Here is a 21480-nt window from a genome sequence, read left to right as displayed (position 1 = left end):
GTAATCTCTATCTTCAAAAGTGATGACAAAGGCGTTGTCACAAATTACAGACATATCTCTATTCTCACTCTTATATACAAAGTAATGGAAATGTTATTTGTAACAGGGCTTTTCTCCTGTCTAAAAGACTTCCAAAATAAAGCCTGTCTTTTGCTAATGAGTTCATCAGGGAGCAGGTTAATTTCAGCAAGGGTTAATTGGCCCGTCTCCATCTGTTCATGAAGCCAGCTTTAAAACCTGCTACACGGACTGCTTAGCATCTATAGCACAGCAGAGTCTGTGCTGCTAGAGAGATACCAGGGGAAGAGAGACTCTGCTCAAGGCAGCATCGGTCCCTGGAGCCCATCCAGAGGGATCACCACACAGACACCACCACAGACCCTGGACTGATGTGGAGAGCACCCTGCCTACAGGTACCTCTCTTTGAGACTGTATCAAAGGTTTGTAAGAGGCCTAGCCTTCCAGCCCTCAAATAGGGAGTGCTGAATGTTAGTCATTCCCCAACATGGGGTAATGCCTGGTTATTTTTTTCATTCTAACTTGTTTGCTGATATGAAGCTGTTTTCAGTTTAAAGCTGCTGGCTAATAAAGCATATGTTTCTTTTTCCCTAAAAACGTCTCCGGTGTTTTACCCTCTGCGCAAAGCTCCTTTGATACGGTTGACCATGCTAATATGTCAAACAAGCTTCTGTACTCTGGCATTGGACCGCATGCTCTGAATTCATTTAACTCTTACTTATTAGGAAGATCATAATACAGTATGTGTCTATCTCGGGCTCCAACTTGAATCACTTGGATATTACAACAAATGTGACACAACAGTACTTCTTGATCTTGTGTCCGGTATATCCTCAGATACTCTTATATCTCGGTGGAAGGTGATAACAACCCGATGTCACATGACCCTGCTGCGCCATTTGACGTCAGAGACAAGGTAAGGGGGATGGGTGAGGGGGGGGGGGGAGAGCAAGCAGGGTGGCACAGACTGAAAAGTCTGCGCATCCCTGGTATATGGTTCAGCACCCCAAATTCACCTCAGTAAACTTGACATGTTTTACAACTCAATATGCCATTTTGTCTTATTATGTTACTTCAACACCCACCATTGAGATGTGTTAGCTGATCTAGGTTGGCTATCCCTTGAGTCCAGACGCAACATCTGTCCTGTCTCACTTATCTGAGCAGGTTTCTCACCCCCACTGTACACAGCACTTATTGCCTTAAATCTGCCTCCAGAAACCAGCTTATCGTCCCAAGGTTCATTAAACAATCTGGTTGCTCTTCCTTCTCAAACCGATCCTCCCTCTGCTTGAACAATTTACCTGAGTCCCTCAAATCCTGTCTAAGTTCCTTCAAGACTTTGGCTGTTACCTATTTTAAACAAGTTGTAACTGTAAATTGTAATGTCACTTTACGCCTAGATCATACTTGAAAACGAGAGGTAACTCTCAATGTATTTTTTCCCCCTCTTAAAACATTTCATAAATAAATAAACTAAGTGGTGTCTATGAGCGTTTGGAGATTTTAACAAGACATCAGAATGGAATAATATCATGTTTGATATGTACAGTAATTCAGAAAATCTTAAAGTTACACTAATTGGCTTTGTCTGGACAGTAAGGAATCATATTCTACGTATGCCGGTAATATTCATCTTTGTAGAAGAGCTCCTTATCATAATCAGACATCTTTTTCAAATACCAAATTAACTCAACTAAAAAAAATTGAAATCAAAGAAAACCTCATTTAAAACTTATTTTTACTAATTAGAACTTGGAACTGACAAGGATTTGACTTTCAAATTGATCTAAAAAAATAAATGAGCAAGCAAATTAGGATGCACAATATTGGTTAGAAAAAGAGAACTGGTGAAAGATTTCCTATCTGCAACCCTTCAAAAGTTTTCTGTCGTACAGTTTTCAATCAAACTGAACAAAAAAGAAATGGATGATTTAATGAGCAATAGATGATTTCATGAGTGCGGCAATGAATTTTTTTCCCAGCTACAGAAATCTTGAAAGCACTTCTCTGTTCCAACTTTACTGCTATCTTTCCATAGGGGATCATATGAAAGACTCGGTATCCTGTCCTCCTGACCCAGCACAGAGAAATACTTGAATTCAATCATTGGCATTTTACTTTTACTTTGTGCAGGGCGGAAACAGGCACTATACTTTGACATCTGGGATAATACAAAATAAATCAGTGGTTCTAAAGTACTAGTCCCACTTATTCTATACAAAAAAATGCATTAAAGAGAGAGAGAGAGATGAGGGGGGGGGGGAGAGACACTTTGCTTTCCTTTTAACATATTAATGGAAATGGAAATTCTCTACGAGTTTATATGCAGAAATCTGTGGATATATTTGTGAGCCTTTTTAAAGATGGATCTGATTATGCATTTTCTCTGAGCTGCATCAGTTGGATCATAGAGGCATTCTTTTCTCTGCAATGCACACACTCCTGCAATGCATATGCCATTTTCTCTAGTACACGAGCAAAGTGTCCCTCAGTGTGCCCAAGGAAATCTCTGGTGGGCTCCCCAGGAACAGACTAAGGTAGAAATGTCCAGGAGACATCTGAAGCCATAGGCTCAGAAAAATGGCAACATTTTCAGCAATGTATCTGTGAGTGCAGCTGGAGGGAAATGTTGTATTCCATGTGTCTTCCATTGAACAGAATGCATGAACAGTGGCGAGAAAAAGTTTGTGAATCCTGTAGGGTTTTCACATATGTCAAACCTAAAATGTTATTAGATCTTAATCTAAGCCCTAATATGAAATAAAGATAACCTGATCCAACAAATGACACAAAAACATGATACTTTTCAACATTTATCTATCCACAAATGATTCAACATTCAACATCCATGTGTGAAAAAGTATGTGAACCTTTACATTCAGTACCTGGTGGCACCCGCTTGAGCAGCAATAACTTCAACTAAGCGTTTCCTTTAACTGCTGGTCTGTCTCATGTCGGTTTTGAGGAATTTGGGCCCATTCCTCCTTACAGAACTGCTTCAACTCAGTGACATTTGAGGGCTTCCTTTCATGGACAGCTTAATTCAGGTCCTGCCACAACATTTCAATTAGGTTTAGGTTCCGCCTTTGACTAGGTCATTCTAAAACATGGAATTTCTTCTTCTGCAGCCATTCTTTTGTAGATCTGCTTGTACACATGCAGCAACGAGTATCCGAACACTTGCCTTTGAACATCAGGAGCAATCTCTGAGTAAGTGCCAAGTAGAAGAACAATGTTCAAATATAGTGCTCAAGTGACATGCTCTGTAATTAACAATGATTTCTTGATTGAAGGGAATAGGCTGGGTGTAAGGTATATAATTGAGTGAGGTATATATGGGTGCGTGTGTAGTCTGTGACCTGAATAAATGTCCTGGTGAGTGTGGGTGATGGAGATATATGAGCCCCACCCCCTCACTGCCAATGTGGACTGGTACTGACACTTGTATAAACACACCAATAAAATACCTCTATGTACTGTTTAAAGGTACAACTCACGTGACCTTGCCCATTGTGCCTTCTGGAAAGCGTGCTCCTGCTGGTAGAAATTATTCGGGTAGCCACAGATGTAGAAGTGCAGCGCACAGCGATAAACTGGATCCACGGGACAGCAGCAGTATAATGAAAATAAAAGTTCTTTATTGAGAAGTCATGGTGCAGACAGGTATGGGTGCAGGAAAAAACCTCTGTCTCTAACGCGTTTCACGCCTTGCTGGCGCTTCGTCGGAGAGTACAGTGTGGTGTGCTGTGGTTGCCCTCTTATAGAGATCCCAATTATCATAATTTGAGACCTCCGTGTAAAATTTATAAACCGGAAGTGACGCGACTCACTTGGTATACAGGAAGTGACGTGTCGCGATATGCGAGTCACTGTTATTTACCGGCTGGGTATGGTATTAGATAGCGCGTCTTCTAACCTCATGGGGAGGGGTTATCTGGGAGTGTGGAGGTAAAGCAAAGCCAAATCTATCCGTATTTAGATGTATACTAAACCGGAAATGACGTGTCACTATGGCACATATTTTTAAAAACGGAAATGACATATCGCTATGGTGCCCATGACAATGATTTGTTTACATAATAAATATGTAGTCATGGCAACCCGTGGTTCAGAAAAACAAGGCGCTCGGCCAAAAGAAAAAAGAGACAAAAAGAGAAAGATGGACAATTAAATTTTACACGGAGGTCTCAAATTATGATAATTGGGATCTCTATAAGAGGGCAACCACAGCACACCACACTGTACTCTCCGACGAAGCGCCAGCAAGGCGTGAAACGCGTTAGAGACAGAGGTTTTTTCCTGCACCCATACCTGTCTGCACCATGACTTCTCAATAAAGAACTTTTATTTTCATTATACTGCTGCTGTCCCGTGGATCCAGTTTATCGCTGTGCGCTGCACTTCTACATCTGTGGCTACCCGAACAATCTCTGAGTAATGCTGCAACATTTCTGCAAACAGACTAATGGCCCATCGGATTAACACAGCGGGGGTCCCTGGCAGTCTCATTCAGTTTGAATGGGGCTGCCAGGGACCCCCGCTGAGTTAATCCGAGGGGCCATTAGTCTGTCTGCAGAAATGTCACAGAAATGTTGCAGCATTACTGGGGTATTGCCCCAGATTTTCAAAGGCAAGTGTTCGGATACTCGTAGCTGCATCAGTATGTTTAGGATCATTTTCTTGCTGCATGAACCACTTTCGCTTCTGCTCATGGATGGATGGCCTCACATTTACCTCTAGAATTGTCTGATACAATGCAGAATTCCTGGTTATGTTATTGATGATAATCTGCCCAGGTCCTGAGGCAGCGAAGCAGCACCAAACCATCACATTCCCACCACCATGCTTGACAGTTGGGGTAAGGTTCTTCTGTTTGAACGCAGTGTTTGGTTTGCATCAAACATAAAGTTTCTCATTGAGGCCAAAAAGTTCTACCTTTGACCCGTCTGTCTAGAAAACATTGTTCCAGAAATCTTGTGGATAATCTATGTGCTCTTTGGCGAACTTCAGATGGGCAGAAATGTTGTTTTCAGAGAGTAGTGGTTTCAACCTGTTTATCCTTCCATGCACACCATTCTTGTTCGGTCTTTTAGTGATAGTTAAGTCATGAACATTCACATTAGCCAAGGTAAGAGTGAACTGCAGATCCTTGGATGTTACTCTGGGGATCTTTGTGACTTCCTGGATGATTTGCTGGTTTGTTCTTGGAGAGATTTTGGTAGGATGACGCTCTCCTGAGTAGAGTGACTGCAGTCTTGAACTTTCTCTATTTGTAGACTCTGACAGTGGATTGGTCGAGCCCCAAATCCTTAGAAACTGTTTTGTAACCCTGTCTAGACCGATGAGCATCAACAACTGTTTTTCTCAGAGATTTATTTTGATCATGGCATGACGTATTTCTAAACATCTGTATACTGAAAACGAAACTCACAAAGTTTCTGATCTTTATATAGAGTGGGGCCTCCCAAACTCACCCCTCAAGATCAACCCTGAAGATCTACATAATTATTTAAACACCTGATTCTAATTATCCCTTTTAATTTAGCTGATAAAACCAGGGTTTCACTTACTTTTGTACACACCCCGACTCTTAATTACTCATGGTTTGACTAACTCATGCATCATTTTGTTTAAAAAAACATGGAATTAGTTACTATAAACCCTATTGGATATTTAAGAAAAGACTGGCTTTGGGTCAAGAAGGTTATCATAGAAAAACTATGGAATTTACGATTGTGATTCACAAACTTTTCTCGACACTGTATCTATCTAAGACCGCTTGAATGAGTGCAAGCCTTACAGGTGCGCCGAAGAGTATTCTAAAACTTGCCTTGGAAAATCTGGGCTATCACCAACAAGACCCAGGTACGTGCTGGGTACATGCTGCAACATTTCAGTGACATTTCTGCAGAGACTAATGGCCCACAGATTAACACAGGAGGGGTCTCCGTTGTTAATCCGATGGGCCATTAGTATGTCTGCAGAAATGTCACTGAAATGTTGCAGCATGTACCCAGCATGTACCTGGGTCTTGTTGGTGATTGCCCCATATTTGTTTTAGAATACACGTTGGCACTACAGTATGATCATTTTCTGCTATGGTCCTACACAGGGGTCCCTACAACCCGGTACTCCTGTGAACCCTTGATACTCCAGTCCTTCCCTGCTCTAGGATTTGCAATGGTGGTTAGACTGAACTTTTTTGTCTTCTCCCCATGACTGCTCTCCCCCCACCCTTTGCCCCCTCATTACCTTTTCTCCGGCGTCATCATCATTTGACGGCACGTTGTCATGGCGATGCGTTGCTAGAAGCCACCAGAGACAAGGTAAGAGGGAGTTACAGAGGCCTTGTGCACTTTCCCGGCATTTAATGAAAATGTTGTAGGGAAGAGCACAGGGCTTCTGTAAGTGCCGCCCCCTCCCAGAAAATTACAGCTGCCTTAGGGTATAATAAAACTTTACCCACACTGAGCATTGCATTTCACAAAGGCATTTTTGCCCTACTTCAATTAACTTTACATCTAATGCAATGTCTGTACGTAAAGGGCTTTCCAGAGGGCATAGGGAATAGACAATGGGAAACGAATGAGCTATTCCAACATGTTCTGGATTTTCTCAGTGTAATAAAAATGATAAATGTTAGATTGCGAGTTAACCGGATGGTTTATTTAACTTTATTTAATTTCTAATTTATCATCCTGGGATCTAAATATCTCTACAATTGTTAATGTGGATAAGAAAACCTACTTGAGGTTAAGGGTCAGCTGTTGCTCCTTTGATTTCACCAGGTCCCTTACTTTAAAAGTACTGCAGCCCAGGAAACTTCTCTAGATATATAAATATATAAAAAAAAAGAGAAAATTAGATCTTTATTAATATCTGCATTTTGTATTTATTTACATATCAAAATAAACTGAATTAGTGGCGCTGCATAAATAAACAATACAGGTTCTAATATATTGGCCTCCACAATTATTTTTAGTAACATAGTTCTTTTGTACCTGTACTTATATTTACATCAATATAAACATGTAAGTTAATGGTAATGATTACAAAATGAAATCTAAAACTCCTTTTGTAGTTGAGTCCCATTTGAATACATTATTGTTAGAATCCTACATGGATGTAACCTATACAATTACCCTGATATCTTGTGAAGGAGCCATTCTCAATTGGCTTGATAATTGGTTCAAATACCATGTCATCATTTTGGGACCCTGGCAAGTTAGCTACTTTATCTCAGCCACATTTTCACATACAGAATTGCACAGACTACAGCACTAGATATGAAAAATCATTACTATTAATATAAAATGTACCAGTATTTCTATTACATCCAGTCTGAGTTATCCTGAGATATTCAGTAATATAAGGTATAATTGTGGCCATAGGCACAGGTTATATATGTACTAGAATATTTTCATACTCGCAGAAAATGGCTTGTTCGTGTCTGGCAAATGATGCAGAGATGGGGTATAAGGTAAAGGCATTTGAAACATTTAATTAATGGAGATGCCTATAATGCATTGCAGCTTATAATATAATGTGTTATTAGTGCTTTGTTCAGTGGAAAGATTAATATAATGAAACATGGTTAATTGGGAGTTTTTTGAGCGTGATTTCACAAATTTAAGCTCTGTCTATTTCAGTCCATTTTCTGGTAGTATTTTAAAAAAATTTTTTTATCAGAAACTTTTCTTGCAGTGTCTTGTGGGGACCTCAATTGGCATCCAATTCATGCAGTATGCTATGGAAAGTGTACCAAGCCTAATATATAAACATCATTAAGGACTTTGGGTTATTTTAACCGTTTGTACAAACACATTCACAATTACTTTGAATAAAGCTGTTACTTAATTGAGTGAAAATATATTATTGCATTTCTCATGATATATAGAAATATGCAGTCTGTGTATTACCTTTATCACCATTACTATTATTTATTTATCAGGTGCCAACAAATTTCACAGCACAGTTTAATGGGAGAGAAATAAATAACATTAACACATATTGGCATAATAGGCAGAATGGATCATGTACCTACTGTACATGTCAGTATATCCGCTTTAGATTAAATAGAATAGTCATAAATAATACATTGAATAATACATTGAATAATAATACATTGAAATTATAAGCCATACAAGTATGTTACATGAACAATTTTCACAGTAAATTTAACTTAAATGAACACCTTTAGCCTCACTTAAAAAGTTTATATGAGTCACAGATTCACTCATTACATTGCATGTACATCTTACTAGCAACCCTAAAACTATTTGGATACTTAAGGGCAAAAAAAACAAAACAAAAGTGCGATTGTGTCGATTCGGCCCTATTGCAAGGAAACTAGCATTGATTTGAATGGGGGTTTATGTGCGGCAGTACTGATCCGGCATGATTGCAGTTATTGAATAATTCCCTTTAATGTCTGCATAATAGAGCCAAAGTTTATAGCGACTGGAAGTTCTGTATTCACCATTACATATAAGGGCACAGGTTTACTAAATGGTGCAAAGGTACAGGTAACCTCAAAGGTGACAAGTACGATTGTCTGGCTGGCCGTTTTCTGTGTGCATGCATTTTATTTTTCCTTTTTTTTAAATATTTACCAAGAATCTCTGCTTTTAGGGCCCAATACGTTTAGTAGGTCCTCAGGTTTGATAGGGCAAATTTGACTCTGACAGTCATTTTGTATGTAGCCAGGTACCCCCTGCCCTGCCTAACACATAAGCCCTGGTACCAGCGCAGGCAGTGTTAGGGTTAAATCCATACTCCTCACCTCTACCACATGCAACACTTATCATTTGAGATAAGACTCAAAAAGACTGTTCATGGTCCCAAGGCTCAACAAAGTATCCGGCCGTTCCTCCTTCTCTTACCGTGCACCCCAAAACTGGAACAATGTACTCTCAAAGCCACCACCAGTTTAAGTTCTTTCAAAACTAAGGCTATCTCACATTTTAATCTGGTCTGTAACTGTTTCATAAGCCTATAATATATTTTTTCTTTAACTGTGCATGCAATGTCTTTTATATAATGTACTAGCTGAGAGCCCCGGCGTTGCCCGGGATGTTTGTGGTGTGGGGGTGGCATTTGGGTGGGGAGTGGTCCACGCGGCCCATGGCAGTGTGCGGTGGTACTGCTGCTGTGGCTGTACTGATGGTGATTGTATCGGTGTGCTGATTTGGGAGGGTTTGTTGCTGATGTGGGTGTGCCGATGGGGAGGTGCGAAGGTGCCAATGTGTGGGTGCTGATGGTGTTGATGGGGGCTGGGAATGGTGGGGAGCCGAGAATGCCAGTGTGCTGGGGGGGGGGGGGGGGGGCATGGGATACCGGTGTGCTGATGTGGTGGTGCTGGGGATAGTGTATGTGTGTGTATACGTGTGTGTGTGTATATATACACACACGTGTGTGTATACATGTGTGTATACATGATTGTGTGTGTGTGTATACATGTTTGTTTGTATACATTGTGTATGTGTACGTGTGTGTGTGTATACACGTGTGTGTGTGTATACACGTGTGTGTGTGTGTATACACGTGTGTGTGTGTATACACGTGTGTGTGTGTATGTATACGTGTGTGTGTGTATACACGTGTGTGTATACACGTGTGTGTGTGTATACACGTGTGTGTGTATACATGTGTGTGTGTGTGTATACACGTGTGTGTGTGTGTATACACGTGTGTGTGTGTATACACGTGTGTGTGTGTATACACGTGTGTGTGTGTATACACGTGTGTGTGTGTATACACGTGTGTGTGTGTGTATACACGTGTGTGTGTGTGTACACGTGTGTGTGTGTGTATACACGTGTGTGTGTGTGTACACGTGTGTGTGTACACGTATGTGTACACGTGTGTGTGTGTGTACACGTGTGTGTGTGTGTACACGTGTGTGTGTGTGTACACGTGTGTGTGTACACACGTGTGTGTGTGTGTGTACACACGTGTGTGTGTGTACACGTGTGTGTGTACACGTGTGTGTGTGTGTGTACACGTGTGTGTGTGTGTGTGTGTGTACACGTGTGTGTGTGTGTACACGTGTGTGTATGTGTACACGTGTGTGTGTGTATGTGTACACGTGTGTGTGTGTGTACACGTGTGTGTGTGTGTACACGTGTGTGTGTGTGTGTGTGTGTGTGTGTACACGTGTGTGTGTGTACATGTGTGTGTGTGTGTATGTACACGTGTGTGTGTGTGTACACGTGTGTGTGTACACGTGTGTGTGTGTACACGTGTGTGTGTGTGTACACGTGTGTGTGTGTACACGTGTGTGTGTACACGTGTGTGTGTGTGTACATGTGTGTGTGTACACGTGTGTGTGTGTACACGTGTGTGTGTACACGTGTGTGTGTGTGTACACGTGTGTGTGTGTACACGTGTGTGTGTGTGTGTACACGTGTGTGTGTGTGTGTGTGTGTACACGTGTGTACGTGTGTGTGTGTGTGTGTGTGTGTGTACACGTGTGTGTGTGTGTACACGTGTGTGTGTACACGTGTGTGTGTGTGTGTACACGTGTGTGTGTGTGTACACGTGTGTGTGTACACGTGTGTGTGTGTGTACACGTGTGTGTGTACACGTGTGTGTGTGTGTACACGTGTGTGTGTGTGTGTACACGTGTGTACACGTGTGTGTGTGTACACGTGTGTACACGTGTGTGTGTGTGTGTGTACACGTGTGTGTGTACACGTGTGTGTGTGTGTACACGTGTGTGTGTGTGTACACGTGTGTGTGTGTACACGTGTGTGTGTGTGTGTGTGTACACGTGTGTGTGTGTGTACACGTGTGTGTGTGTACACGTGTGTGTGTGTGTGTACACGTGTGTGTGTGTACACGTGTGTGTGTGTGTACACGTGTGTGTGTACACGTGTGTGTGTACACGTGTGTGTGTGTGTGTGTACACGTGTGTGTGTACACGTGTGTGTGTGTACACGTGTGTGTGTGTGTACACGTGTGTGTGTGTACACGTGTGTGTTTGTGTGTGTACACGTGTGTGTGTGTGTGTGTACATGTGTGTGTGTGTGTGTGTACACGTGTGTGTGTGTACACGTGTGTGTGTGTGTGTGTGTGTACACGTGTGTGTGTGTGTGTGTACACGTGTGTGTGTGTGTGTACACGTGTGTGTGTGTGTGTGTGAACACGTGTGTGTGTGTACACGTGTGTGTGTGTGTGTAAACGTGTGTGTGTGTGTGTGTACATGTGTGTGTGTGTGTACACGTGCGTGTGTGTCTACGTATACGTGTGTGTACGTGTCTGCGTGTGTCTGCGTGTCTACGTGTGCCTGCGTGTCTACGTGTGCCTGCGTGTCTACGTGTGCCTGCGTGTCTACGTGTGCCTGCGTGTCTACGTGTGCCTGCGTGTCTACGTCTGCCTGCCTGTCTACGTGTGCCTGCGTGTCTGCGTGTCTACGTGTGCCTGCGTGTCTACGTGTGCCTGCGTGTCTACGTGTGGGTGGGGGTGGGGGCGAAGGGCAGGGAGGGTGGGGGCGAAGGGCAGGGAGGGTGGGGGCGAAGGGCAGGGAGGGTGGGGGCGAAGGGCAGGGAGGGTGGGGGCGAAGGGCAGGGAGCGAAGGGCAGGGAGGGTGGGAGCGAAGGGCAGGGAGGGTGGGGGCGAAGGGCGGGAGCGAAGGGCAGGGGTGAAGGGCAGGGACGGGGGGGGTGAAGGGCAGGGCCGGGGGGGGGCGAAGGGCAGGGCCGGGGGCGAAGGGCAGGGCCGGGGGCGAAGGGCAGGGCCGGGGGGGGTGAAGGGCAGGGCCGGGGGAGGGGGGGAGGGTGAAGGGCAGGGCCGGGGGGGGGTGAAGGGCAGGGCCGGGGGGGGGGGGTGAAGGGCAGGGCCGGGGGGGGGGTGAAGGGCAAGGCCGGGGCGGGGGGGGGTGAAGGGCAGGGCCGGGGGGGGGGGTGAAGGGCAGGGCCGGGGGGGGGGGTGAAGGGCAGGGCCGGGGGGGGGTGAAGGGCAGGGCCGGGGGGGGGGGGTGAAGGGCAAGGCCGGGGGGGGGGGGGGTGAAGGGCAGGGCCGGGGGGGGGGTGTGAAGGGCAGGGCCGGGGGGGGGGGGTGAAGGGCAGGGCCGGGGGGGGGGGGGCAGGTCCGGGGGGGTGAAGGGCAGGGGGGGGGGGGGGCAGGGCAGGGCCGGGGGGGGGGCAGGGCCGTGGGGGGGTGAAGGACAGGGCCGGGGGGGGGGGTGAAGGGCAGGGCCGGGGGGGGGGGGTGAAGGGCAGGGCCGGGGGGGTGAAGGGCCGGGGGGGGGTGAAGGGCAGGGGGGGGGGGGTGAAGGGCAGGGGGGGGTGAAGGGCAGGGCCGGGTGAAGGGCCAGGGCGGGTGAAGGGCCAGGGGGGGGGGGGGGGTGAAGGGCCAGGGGGGGGTGAAGGGCCAGGGCGGGGGGGGGTGAAGGGCCAGGGCAGGGGGGGGGTGAAGGGCCAGGGCGGGGGGGGGGGGTGAAGGGCCAGGGCGGGGGGGGGGGTGAAGCGCCGGCCCGGGTGAAGCGCCGGGCCGGGTGAAGCGCCAGGCCGGGTGGGGTGAAGCGCCGGGTGGGGTGAAGGGCCGGGCCGGGGGTGAAAGATCTCTTCCCGTGCGGTTACTTACCTCGCACCAGGCTGCGCTCCTCCTCGGGTTCCTCGGCGGTTCCCCCCGGCGATGCGGAGCTGAGACGCTCAGGTGAGGGGGTGTGTGGGCCGCGGCCCGTGCAGCTCCCGACAGAGACAGCTAGGCCTGAGAGCCGGAGCAGCGCGCGCGGGGATGGGGAGCTGGGGGCGCGGCCTCTAGGCCTGAAGGTGAGAGCGGCGACAGCGTGCTCTGGGGGGGGTGAGCACCGGGAGAGAGGGTGCTCTGGGGGGGGGGGGGGAGGGAGGGTGCTCTGGGGGGGGAGGGGGGGAGCACCGGGGGAGCGGGTGAGCACCGGGAGAGAGGGAGCTCTGGGGGGGGGGGAGGGGGGGAGCAGCGGGGGAGAGGGTGCTCCGGGAGAGCGGGTGATGTTGAGGTCCCGCGGAGTGGTGATAGGGGGTAGTTCCGTTGTTGCGGGCCAGCGGCCAGGAAAGGGGGGGGGTGGACAGAGGGTGAGGAGGGGGGTGAGGGGCTCCGGAGCAGCATCGTGCGGTGGATGTTCGGGTGAGTGGGGGGGGGGGGGGTGAGGGGCTCCGGAGCAGCATCGTGCGGTGGATGGTGGGGGGGGGGGGGTGAGGGGCTCCGGAGCAGCATCGTGCGGTGGATGTATGGGTGAGGGGGGTGGGGTAGTTTTGGGTGTGCTCCGGGGATGTTCGGGTGAGGGGGGGGGGGTGTGATGGAGCATCGTGCGTTGTATGTTCAGCAGCGTGCGTTTGCTGTTGGTGTGAGGGGGGGGTGATGGAGCATCGTGCGTTGTATGTTTGGGTGAGGGGGGTTGGTGATGGGCTGCAGTAGCGGGAGAGCTGTGGCGTGCGTTTGTAGTGTGCATGAGGTTGGGGGGGGGGTGATGGTGGAGGGGGGTGCATGAGGTTGAGGGGGGTGGTGGTGGAGGGGGGTGCATGAGGTTGGGGGGGTGGTGGTGGAGGGGGGTGTTTGTAAGAGGCAGTGCGGTGAGTGTTAGGTGCTTAGAAGCATTCCCAAAGGTCACTGAGGGGTGGGACAATATGGCAGTGGTGTTGGCCAAAGGCCAATGAGAGTCAGTGAGGGGTGGGACAGTGGGGTGAGGGGTGGGACAGTGTGGCAGTGGTGTTGGCCAAAGGCCAATGAGAGTCAGTGAGGGGTGGGACAGTGGGGTGAGGGGTGGGACAGTGTGGCAGTGGTGTTGGCCGAAGGCCAATGAGAGTCAGTGAGGGGTGGGACAGTGTGGTGAGGGGTGGGACAGTGTTGAGGTGGAGTGACAGGCCAAAGGTGCAATGCGATTGGCCCTAGGGACACAGGGCATGCAGACAAACATACAGACATTTCAGAAATATATAGTAGATATACACACCACACATACATATATACACATTATATATATATATATATATATATATATATATATATATATATATATATATATATATATATATATATACACACATATATATATACACACCACACATACACACACATATATACATATATACACACACACACACACACCACACATATATACACACACACCACACATATATACACACACACACACACACACACACACCCTGCAGCCCGTTTTTCACACACACACACACACACACACACACACACACACACACACACACACACACACACACACACACACACACACACACACACACACACACACACACACACCCTGCAGCCCGTTTTTCACACACACACACAACACACACACACCCTGCAGCCCGTTTTTCACACACACCCTGCAGCCCGTTTTTCACACACACACACACACCCCCTGCAGCCCGTTTTTCACACACACACACACACACCCTGCAGGCCGTTTTTCACACACACCCTGCAGCCCGTTTTACACACACACACACACACACACACACACACACACACACACACACACACACACACACACACACACACACACACACACACACACACACACACACACACGGTCACGTGACCGCTCCTCTGCTTCCCCTCAGAGGTTTTTTTGTTTTTTTAAATGAGCTAGCAGCCCTTGTTTCCCGCTGCTGGCGGCCCTGATCGCGGCGCCCCTCTAGCCAAGCCGCGGCGCACCAGGGCGCCGCGGCGCACAGTTTGGGAAACACTGCTGTACCTGATTCGGCAGTCTGTGGTAGCAGACGTGAAGGTTTTGATAGCTGTGAAGCGTGGCCCCAGAGCAGGTTGAGGATTAGAGGATTAGGTGTTGCAAAAGCAAAGCGTGAGGGGTGGGACAGTGTGGAAGTATTAGGGCATTGGTGTTGGACGCAGGCCAATGAGAGGTGTGCGGGGGCGGGCATTGGACGCAGGCCAATGAGAGTCAGTGAGGGGTGGGACGCAGGCCAATGAGAGGTGTGCGGGGGCGGGCATTGGACGCAGGCCAATGAGAGTCAGTGAGGGGTGGGACGCAGGCCAATGAGAGGTGTGCGGGGGCGGGCATTGGACGCAGGCCAATGAGAGTCAGTGAGGGGTGGGACAGTGTGGCATTGGTGTTGGACGTAGGCCAATGAGAGGTGTGCGGGGGCGGGCATGGCCTGAGCAGGAGTGACAGGCTCAAGGTCCAATGAGATTGACCCTTGGGACGCAGACATACAGTGATTTCACAAATATATAGTAGATACCCTGTTCATTTATGTAACTGTATTTGTAAACATGTATTATTTGTCTTAACTCTATGCCCAGGACATAATTGAAAACGAGAGGTAACTCTCAATGTATTACTTCCTGGTAAAACATTTTATAAATAAATAAATGCTCCTTGTTCCTGCAGTAAATAACTCCCTTGAGTGATAGGGGGCGGGGCTAAGGTCTGGGTACTGACCTATCAGGTGCTCAGACCTAGGACCCTCATCCTGTGTACAAAGAGGCTGCAGATTCAAATTTAGTCAGTTGTTTGAAGTGTGGAGAAAGGGCTCTGGTTCTCCTTCCTTCTTCTCCATCAGGGGAGTGGGATCAGCAACCCCATACTCCACCGGGGAGTATGAGAGTCAAGGACAGACCTTTGGGGTCTCAAGCCCTGAGGGTTAAGTCTAGGGAGTCAAAGTAAAGATTATGCTGTGAGGTACAGCTGAACCCCGTTATAACGCGGTGCTCAGGGTTCACATAATGAGACTGCATTATAACCAGGATCCAGTTAATTGGGATTGCGAAATGGCCACCGTGCGAGGACTTACCTGGCATCTGCAGCTCTCTACTCTCTCCCTGCTTCATCAGGCTCGTCCACGTGTGCGGCGCACACATCTCCAAGATTATTTTTTTTATATAACATTCAATGCTTTATTGCTAATGGACACACACACCTCCCCCCTACACTAATAATTTTAGCATACCAAGCAGGAATCGAACCCATGACCCTGGTAGCGATTCTATACCGTGTGTGTGTGTCCGTCCGTTAGCAATAATGCATTGAATGTTATAAAAAAACAAACCTTGGGGGTGTGTGCCGCGCACGTGGGCAGCTTGATGAAACAGTGAGAGGAGAGAGCTGCAGAGAGGAGAGAGCTGCAGATGCCAGGTAAGTCCGCGCGCGGCGGCCATTTCGCTAAAAAAAAGACCGCGTTATAAGCGGATCCACGTTGTAGCGGATTATGCTATAACGGGGTTCAGCTGTATGCTATATACTTGCTGCAATAAAGAACCATTACATGTTTTAAACTCCTGCCTGTGGCTGCAGTTTCTTCAGGGAGGGAGGGAGTGTTTTCCACAGGTGACTGCACTTACTGCTATAGGCCCTGTGGGAATGGAGGCGCTGCAACACCGAGCGGAAAGCTGTGAAAATCCCTAAAGCCTGCCCCGATTATCCCCACTACCACCGGCAGATGCTCAGAGCCTCCTCTGAGCCATACAGGTAGCACCATCACCAGGTAACTGCAGGAAATCTCCCTTAGGGTGGGGGAAGACGGGTTACATGTAGTCATACAAACAGTGGGGAGGGGGGAATCTGTGAGGGTCAGAGGACCACTGATAATCTCCTATAGTGGTTTTTTTTTTAATGTGTAAAAAACAAACACAAATAACAAGAATCGCTACTACTATCGCTACTTTAGCAAATTTGAGTCACAGTGCTTTCAATTTGTATTAATGAAGAAAAGAGAGTAGGAGTGATTCTTAAAGCAGCAGTCCACACTGGGGTTTTTTGTGCACATTATTTCAATACTACGTGAACTGGTCTATGGTCCTCTGACCTCCAGAGACTCCCCTCATACCTTTGGCTACAAAATGGATCGGAGCCAGACTTGCAATAAAAAAAAAAAAACTACAAATATCTCAGGAAATCAGAGGTTTCTATGGCACTATGGATAATAATTGACATATTGAAATACTGAAGAAGAAAAAGAACACACACAAATGTATGAGATTGCTTTTGTAAATGAATGTCACAAACACCTAGATTAACTTAATATCCAAAGAGCGTTCCAAGCGGGAAACAAAAAAATTGATGTGAACTGTTCATAATACAAAACCAAAGTGAACAAATAGCACAGAAAAAAACATAATGATTCTCAAAAAATCATTACTTCTTTATTATGTGCTGCAATTTCAGCAATTTGAAAGAACTATTTTGCCCTATTACTCTTCCTTTTCATGATTTTTGTTTGTAACTAATTCAGGCAACTGTAATATATTATGATGCTTTAAAGCTGCAGTTCAAGCTGTCATTTTAAAATGTTTATTTTATTTTTTCTTTCAATATGTGCATAAATACAATCTGCACTCTGACAAGTGATTAGCTAAGTTGCCAATCGATCCGTTCGCCTGTAATCGATCGCTGAAGATTCAGCTCAGGGGTTCTTAATATCACTGTTGGGGCTGCAGCAGATTGCCCAAGATTCAAAGAGGATAAAGTGCTTTGTACAGATACTGTATGACCACTCAATGAGAAGTACAGTAGAGCTCAAAACAAAATATACTATGACAGTGGTGCTAGCCATTAGCTAGTTTAGCTCACACTGCTAGAGCTGTTGTCCTGAATATCATACAGAATGGGGTATAAGTATGACACCATACCCCATTCCTCATAAGGTGCCATAGACTTGTCAACCCAATAACACTTAGTATGCTGTGGGAAGCCAGCTGAATCACTTCCTGCCATTTGTAGAGTTTTATTTATTTTAAAATAAAGTATTTCAATTCAGTATGTATCTGGCACAGGGAATATGTGTGTCCCTTTTCTGTTATACCGTAGCCATTTTTGTGCATATCCATCACGTAGCACAAAATTAGTGCTCATACCTGTAGTAGTTTCCTTTCCCTGACTTCCTTTAAATGCAGAACACTTCCAGTTCCTGGTTCACAGTTTAATGTTCCATGTGGAGCACACCTGAGATACCTGTGAGATATACTAATAGCTGGATTAGCTTCATGTTTGAACAGTGAGCAGTTCAAAACAAAAGTAGGACGTGACAGTGATGCTGGTTTAGCACACACTGCTAGAGCTTCCGCCTAGAAAAGCTGTGGTCGTGGGTTTTAGTACTGTTGGGTCAGACACCAGTAGACATTGTAGTCATGGTACCTTAGGATTATCAATTTTATATAGTTGTACTGAAATCTCTTTAAGTGGAGAGATCGAGTTTGGTCAAAAAAAAAATCAAGGACATTCCAGGAAACGGATTTGGACCAGTTTACCCATCTCGTTTTTTGTCTAGTATATACAGACGTTGCATTTCTGAGGTTTAAATGATATTAACTTTAGTGGTAGCAAACCCCAGTACACAAGCGATCAAGTGTTGTGCTGGGGTGTGGCATGTGGACATTCCAGCTATGGAGGCGTTAATAGTCCATGCATGTAACACCTTGTTTATTGTTCAAATTGCTAATAACCAAATGTACGGTTAAAATGCTTAAAATATAGCCCCTGAAAGTTTAACTACAAGCAGCAAAATGACAAGTACCACTGAATACACAGCACATACCGCCTCTGTTCATTAGCACGCTGCAGCAATTTCATTAACAGTGATCTCATGTTTGTGTTAAAGAGTAAGAATGGGGGTTAGGTTGATGAAGAGGATTATAAATGCTTTATTAAGGAACTGTTTTTACATACTGCAGGTATAGTTCATAGTTAGATATAGTTTCCTGCATTTCTAGGTGACTACTGTAGTTCCATTTATAAAGGGTAAATAAACCGCTCATCCATGTATGTATACGTGTATATATTGTACAACAGGTGCTCTAAGGGAAAAGTCAATTGTATTACAGAGTAGATCCCAAAAGGATCAAAAAAGGCTCCCTCATATGTCGAGCACTCAATGTTGGGGTGCAGTAGTAAGACTCACAGTGGTCTATCGGTTTAAATACCGTTGATAGGACAAAATTAGGCCCATCTTGACCGGAATAACTAAGAAAAATAATACAATTTTATTCAAATAATTTCAGTTGATAAGGTTAAAAACACATATAAAACAATCAAACATTAAAAAACCCCATTAGGAAGTGGTAAGGTGAGCAATCAATCAAACAATAGTGATCGTCGGGACGTGGTGACGTCATAGGTGACGTCATCTGAAGTGGCAGCGTCTACGTTTCGAGACAGCAGCAGAGAGACTCCAGCCAGGCTTGTATTCAGACAGGATACATTGTTATTTGGATGCGATACTAAGTCATTTTTGCCCGCGGTAGGGGCGTCCTGCTTTCCTGTGGAAGCATACTTACTACACTAGTGACAAGAGTATATATTACTATATTTTTCCTCCCTTTGGAGCGGAGCCCCTTGCACCCGCTGTACTGCATCCTAGATTGTGTGGCAATTCATATACCATTCCTGAGCCAGTGCATACACCTGATACACCTTGTGTTTTGGATGCGATACTAAGGCATATTTTGCACGCGGTGGGGGCGTCCTGCTTTCCTGGGGAAGCATATTTACTATACCAGCGACAAGAGTATATAACACTGTATTTTGGAGCGGAACCCCTTGTATCCGCTGTACTGCATCCTTGATTGTGTGGCAGTTCGCATACCTTTCCTGAGCCAGTGCATACACCTGATAACAAAGGTTTATATATTGCACCTCTGATACCACCTTACCTATAACCATATACATCGTGAACTTTTCACTATATAGGCTTATAGGGATACTTATCTGCTTGTCCAGAAAAATTAATTCCGCAACAAGACGTCTGTGGAGAGCAACTAAATTTGTATTTTACATTGATACTATTGTTTGATTGATTGCTCACCTTACCACTTCCTAATGGGGTTTTTTAATGTTTGAATATGTGTTTTTAACCTTATCAACTGAAATTATTTGAATGAAATTTTATTATTTTTCTTAGTTATTCCGGTCAAGATGGGCCTAATTTTGTCCTATCAACGGTATTTAAACCGATAGACCACTGTGAGTCTTACTACTGCACCCCAACATTGAGTGCTCGACATATGAGGGAGCCTTTTTTGATCCTTTTGACTACTGTAGTTCCCTCTGTTACAGTACATCTGGCAGCTATAATCAAACAGGTTGTGTGGGGGCTATTCCTTACACTTTAATGGCTATTTAAGTAAAAGGTAGAAAATAATTGAGAGCAATTACTTCAATATTGTGAATGCCTCTCCTTGAAAGAAATAATGTAAGAAGCAGCATAACAGACAAAGACACTGCAGAGGTGTCTGGTGCATTTATACATTGCTACTGAAAAAGGTTCATATATTTTAAAGTCAATTTTGTCTGATGTTATAAAAAGTTATTTTCGGGTTGCCAATGTTCTGTACCTATTACTGTATACTTTAGTCCCAACAATATTCAATTTGCATGAGGAACAATATTTTATTGAAAATGAATTATTAAAAGTGGTCATCTTTGATGCTTGATAGTTACTTCATTCTTCTTTTACATTTTAACTGTCTTTTTAGTGCACACTTTTTAAGTGTTAACATTATTCCTTTGTTTATGGACAATAACTTAAATGGAGACACCAATCTAATGAAAACAGCCCTAGTATGCTAACTCTATACTTCCCGTTGACAGACAGGTGAGCTACTTTTTGTCTATTTTTAGTTTATTGTCGAGTGGGTATTCTAATTTTTTTTAGAGCATCTTGAATTGAAATAGTTGTAATTAAATCTCAATTTCCCCCCCCCCAGGACTAATACAATGTAACAGATGTTAGTTGATAAAAGATGGAATTGGTAAATGTATTCACACATCTCTCTTTAGATGTTAATAGAGGATGCATTTGCCTTTTTCACTTAGACATACGAATGTTGCGCCTGAATTTGGTTATTGTAGTTTTTGTCTGCAGACATCACTACCCAACAGACAAGGCCATGACACATCCCTTTACAGTATTTGGTAATGGGTTAGAATGCTGACACATACAAAAGTTTCGGTTGTCTAAATTTAGCATACGGTGAACTTGATGAACATATCTCTTTTTTCAACCTCATCTACTATGTAACTAATGTACGTAACATTCATGGCTTACAATTATTGATTGGTTTACAAACAGGTTAATAAGGCTATCTATCAAGCTCCAGAAAACAAAGTACTTAGTTTTAATTTGCCCTACTTAGATCAGCATTATAATTGGACAGCAGCATTATAATTTGGCAATACTTATCTGTGGCAATATGAAAAACATAGAAATTGATGGCAAATAAGAACTACTGGACCCACCTAGTCTGTGCCTTTTTCTATCCTTTAGGAAACCTTACATCATGTTAGATTTGTGCCTTCCTTTCATATCTAGTATAACTTGGTGTCTATCCCAAGTAGTTTTGAACTCGTATCAGCCTGCCTCATGTCCACTGTAAGGCTATTCCTTGAATCAATTCACCCTTTGCATAAAGAAGGTATTTTTTCACATTTCCCTGAGCCTGCCACCTCCAGTTTAAAAGTATGGCCTCATGTTCTATAACTTATCTTTTTCTGACATCTCATTC

At 45.3% G+C, this 21480-nt stretch overlaps 1 protein-coding gene across 13 annotated transcripts in view; it reads right to left on the bottom strand.

Annotated features, from left to right (window-relative positions):
- The window catches only part of INPP4B (inositol polyphosphate-4-phosphatase type II B), a 484959-nt gene that overhangs the window by 204821 nt on the left and 258658 nt on the right, over nucleotides 1-21480 (bottom strand). For 9 of the 13 annotated variants that reach the window (XM_075614672.1, XM_075614553.1, XM_075614562.1 and 6 more), the window contains one exon: nucleotides 6769-6848. The exons of the other annotated variants lie outside the window; for them this stretch is intronic. In XM_075614672.1, the coding sequence (XP_075470787.1) occupies nucleotides 6769-6848 (80 nt within the window). The remainder of the gene's footprint in view (nucleotides 1-6768; nucleotides 6849-21480) is intronic. 13 annotated transcript variants of the gene reach the window in all.

The sequence above is a fragment of the Ascaphus truei genome, chromosome 1, assembly GCF_040206685.1.
Source record: "Ascaphus truei isolate aAscTru1 chromosome 1, aAscTru1.hap1, whole genome shotgun sequence".
NCBI classification, from domain to species: Eukaryota; Metazoa; Chordata; class Amphibia; order Anura; family Ascaphidae; genus Ascaphus; species Ascaphus truei.
Note: the sequence above shows the minus strand (reverse complement) of the source record. Positions and strands in the feature narration are given on the sequence as shown.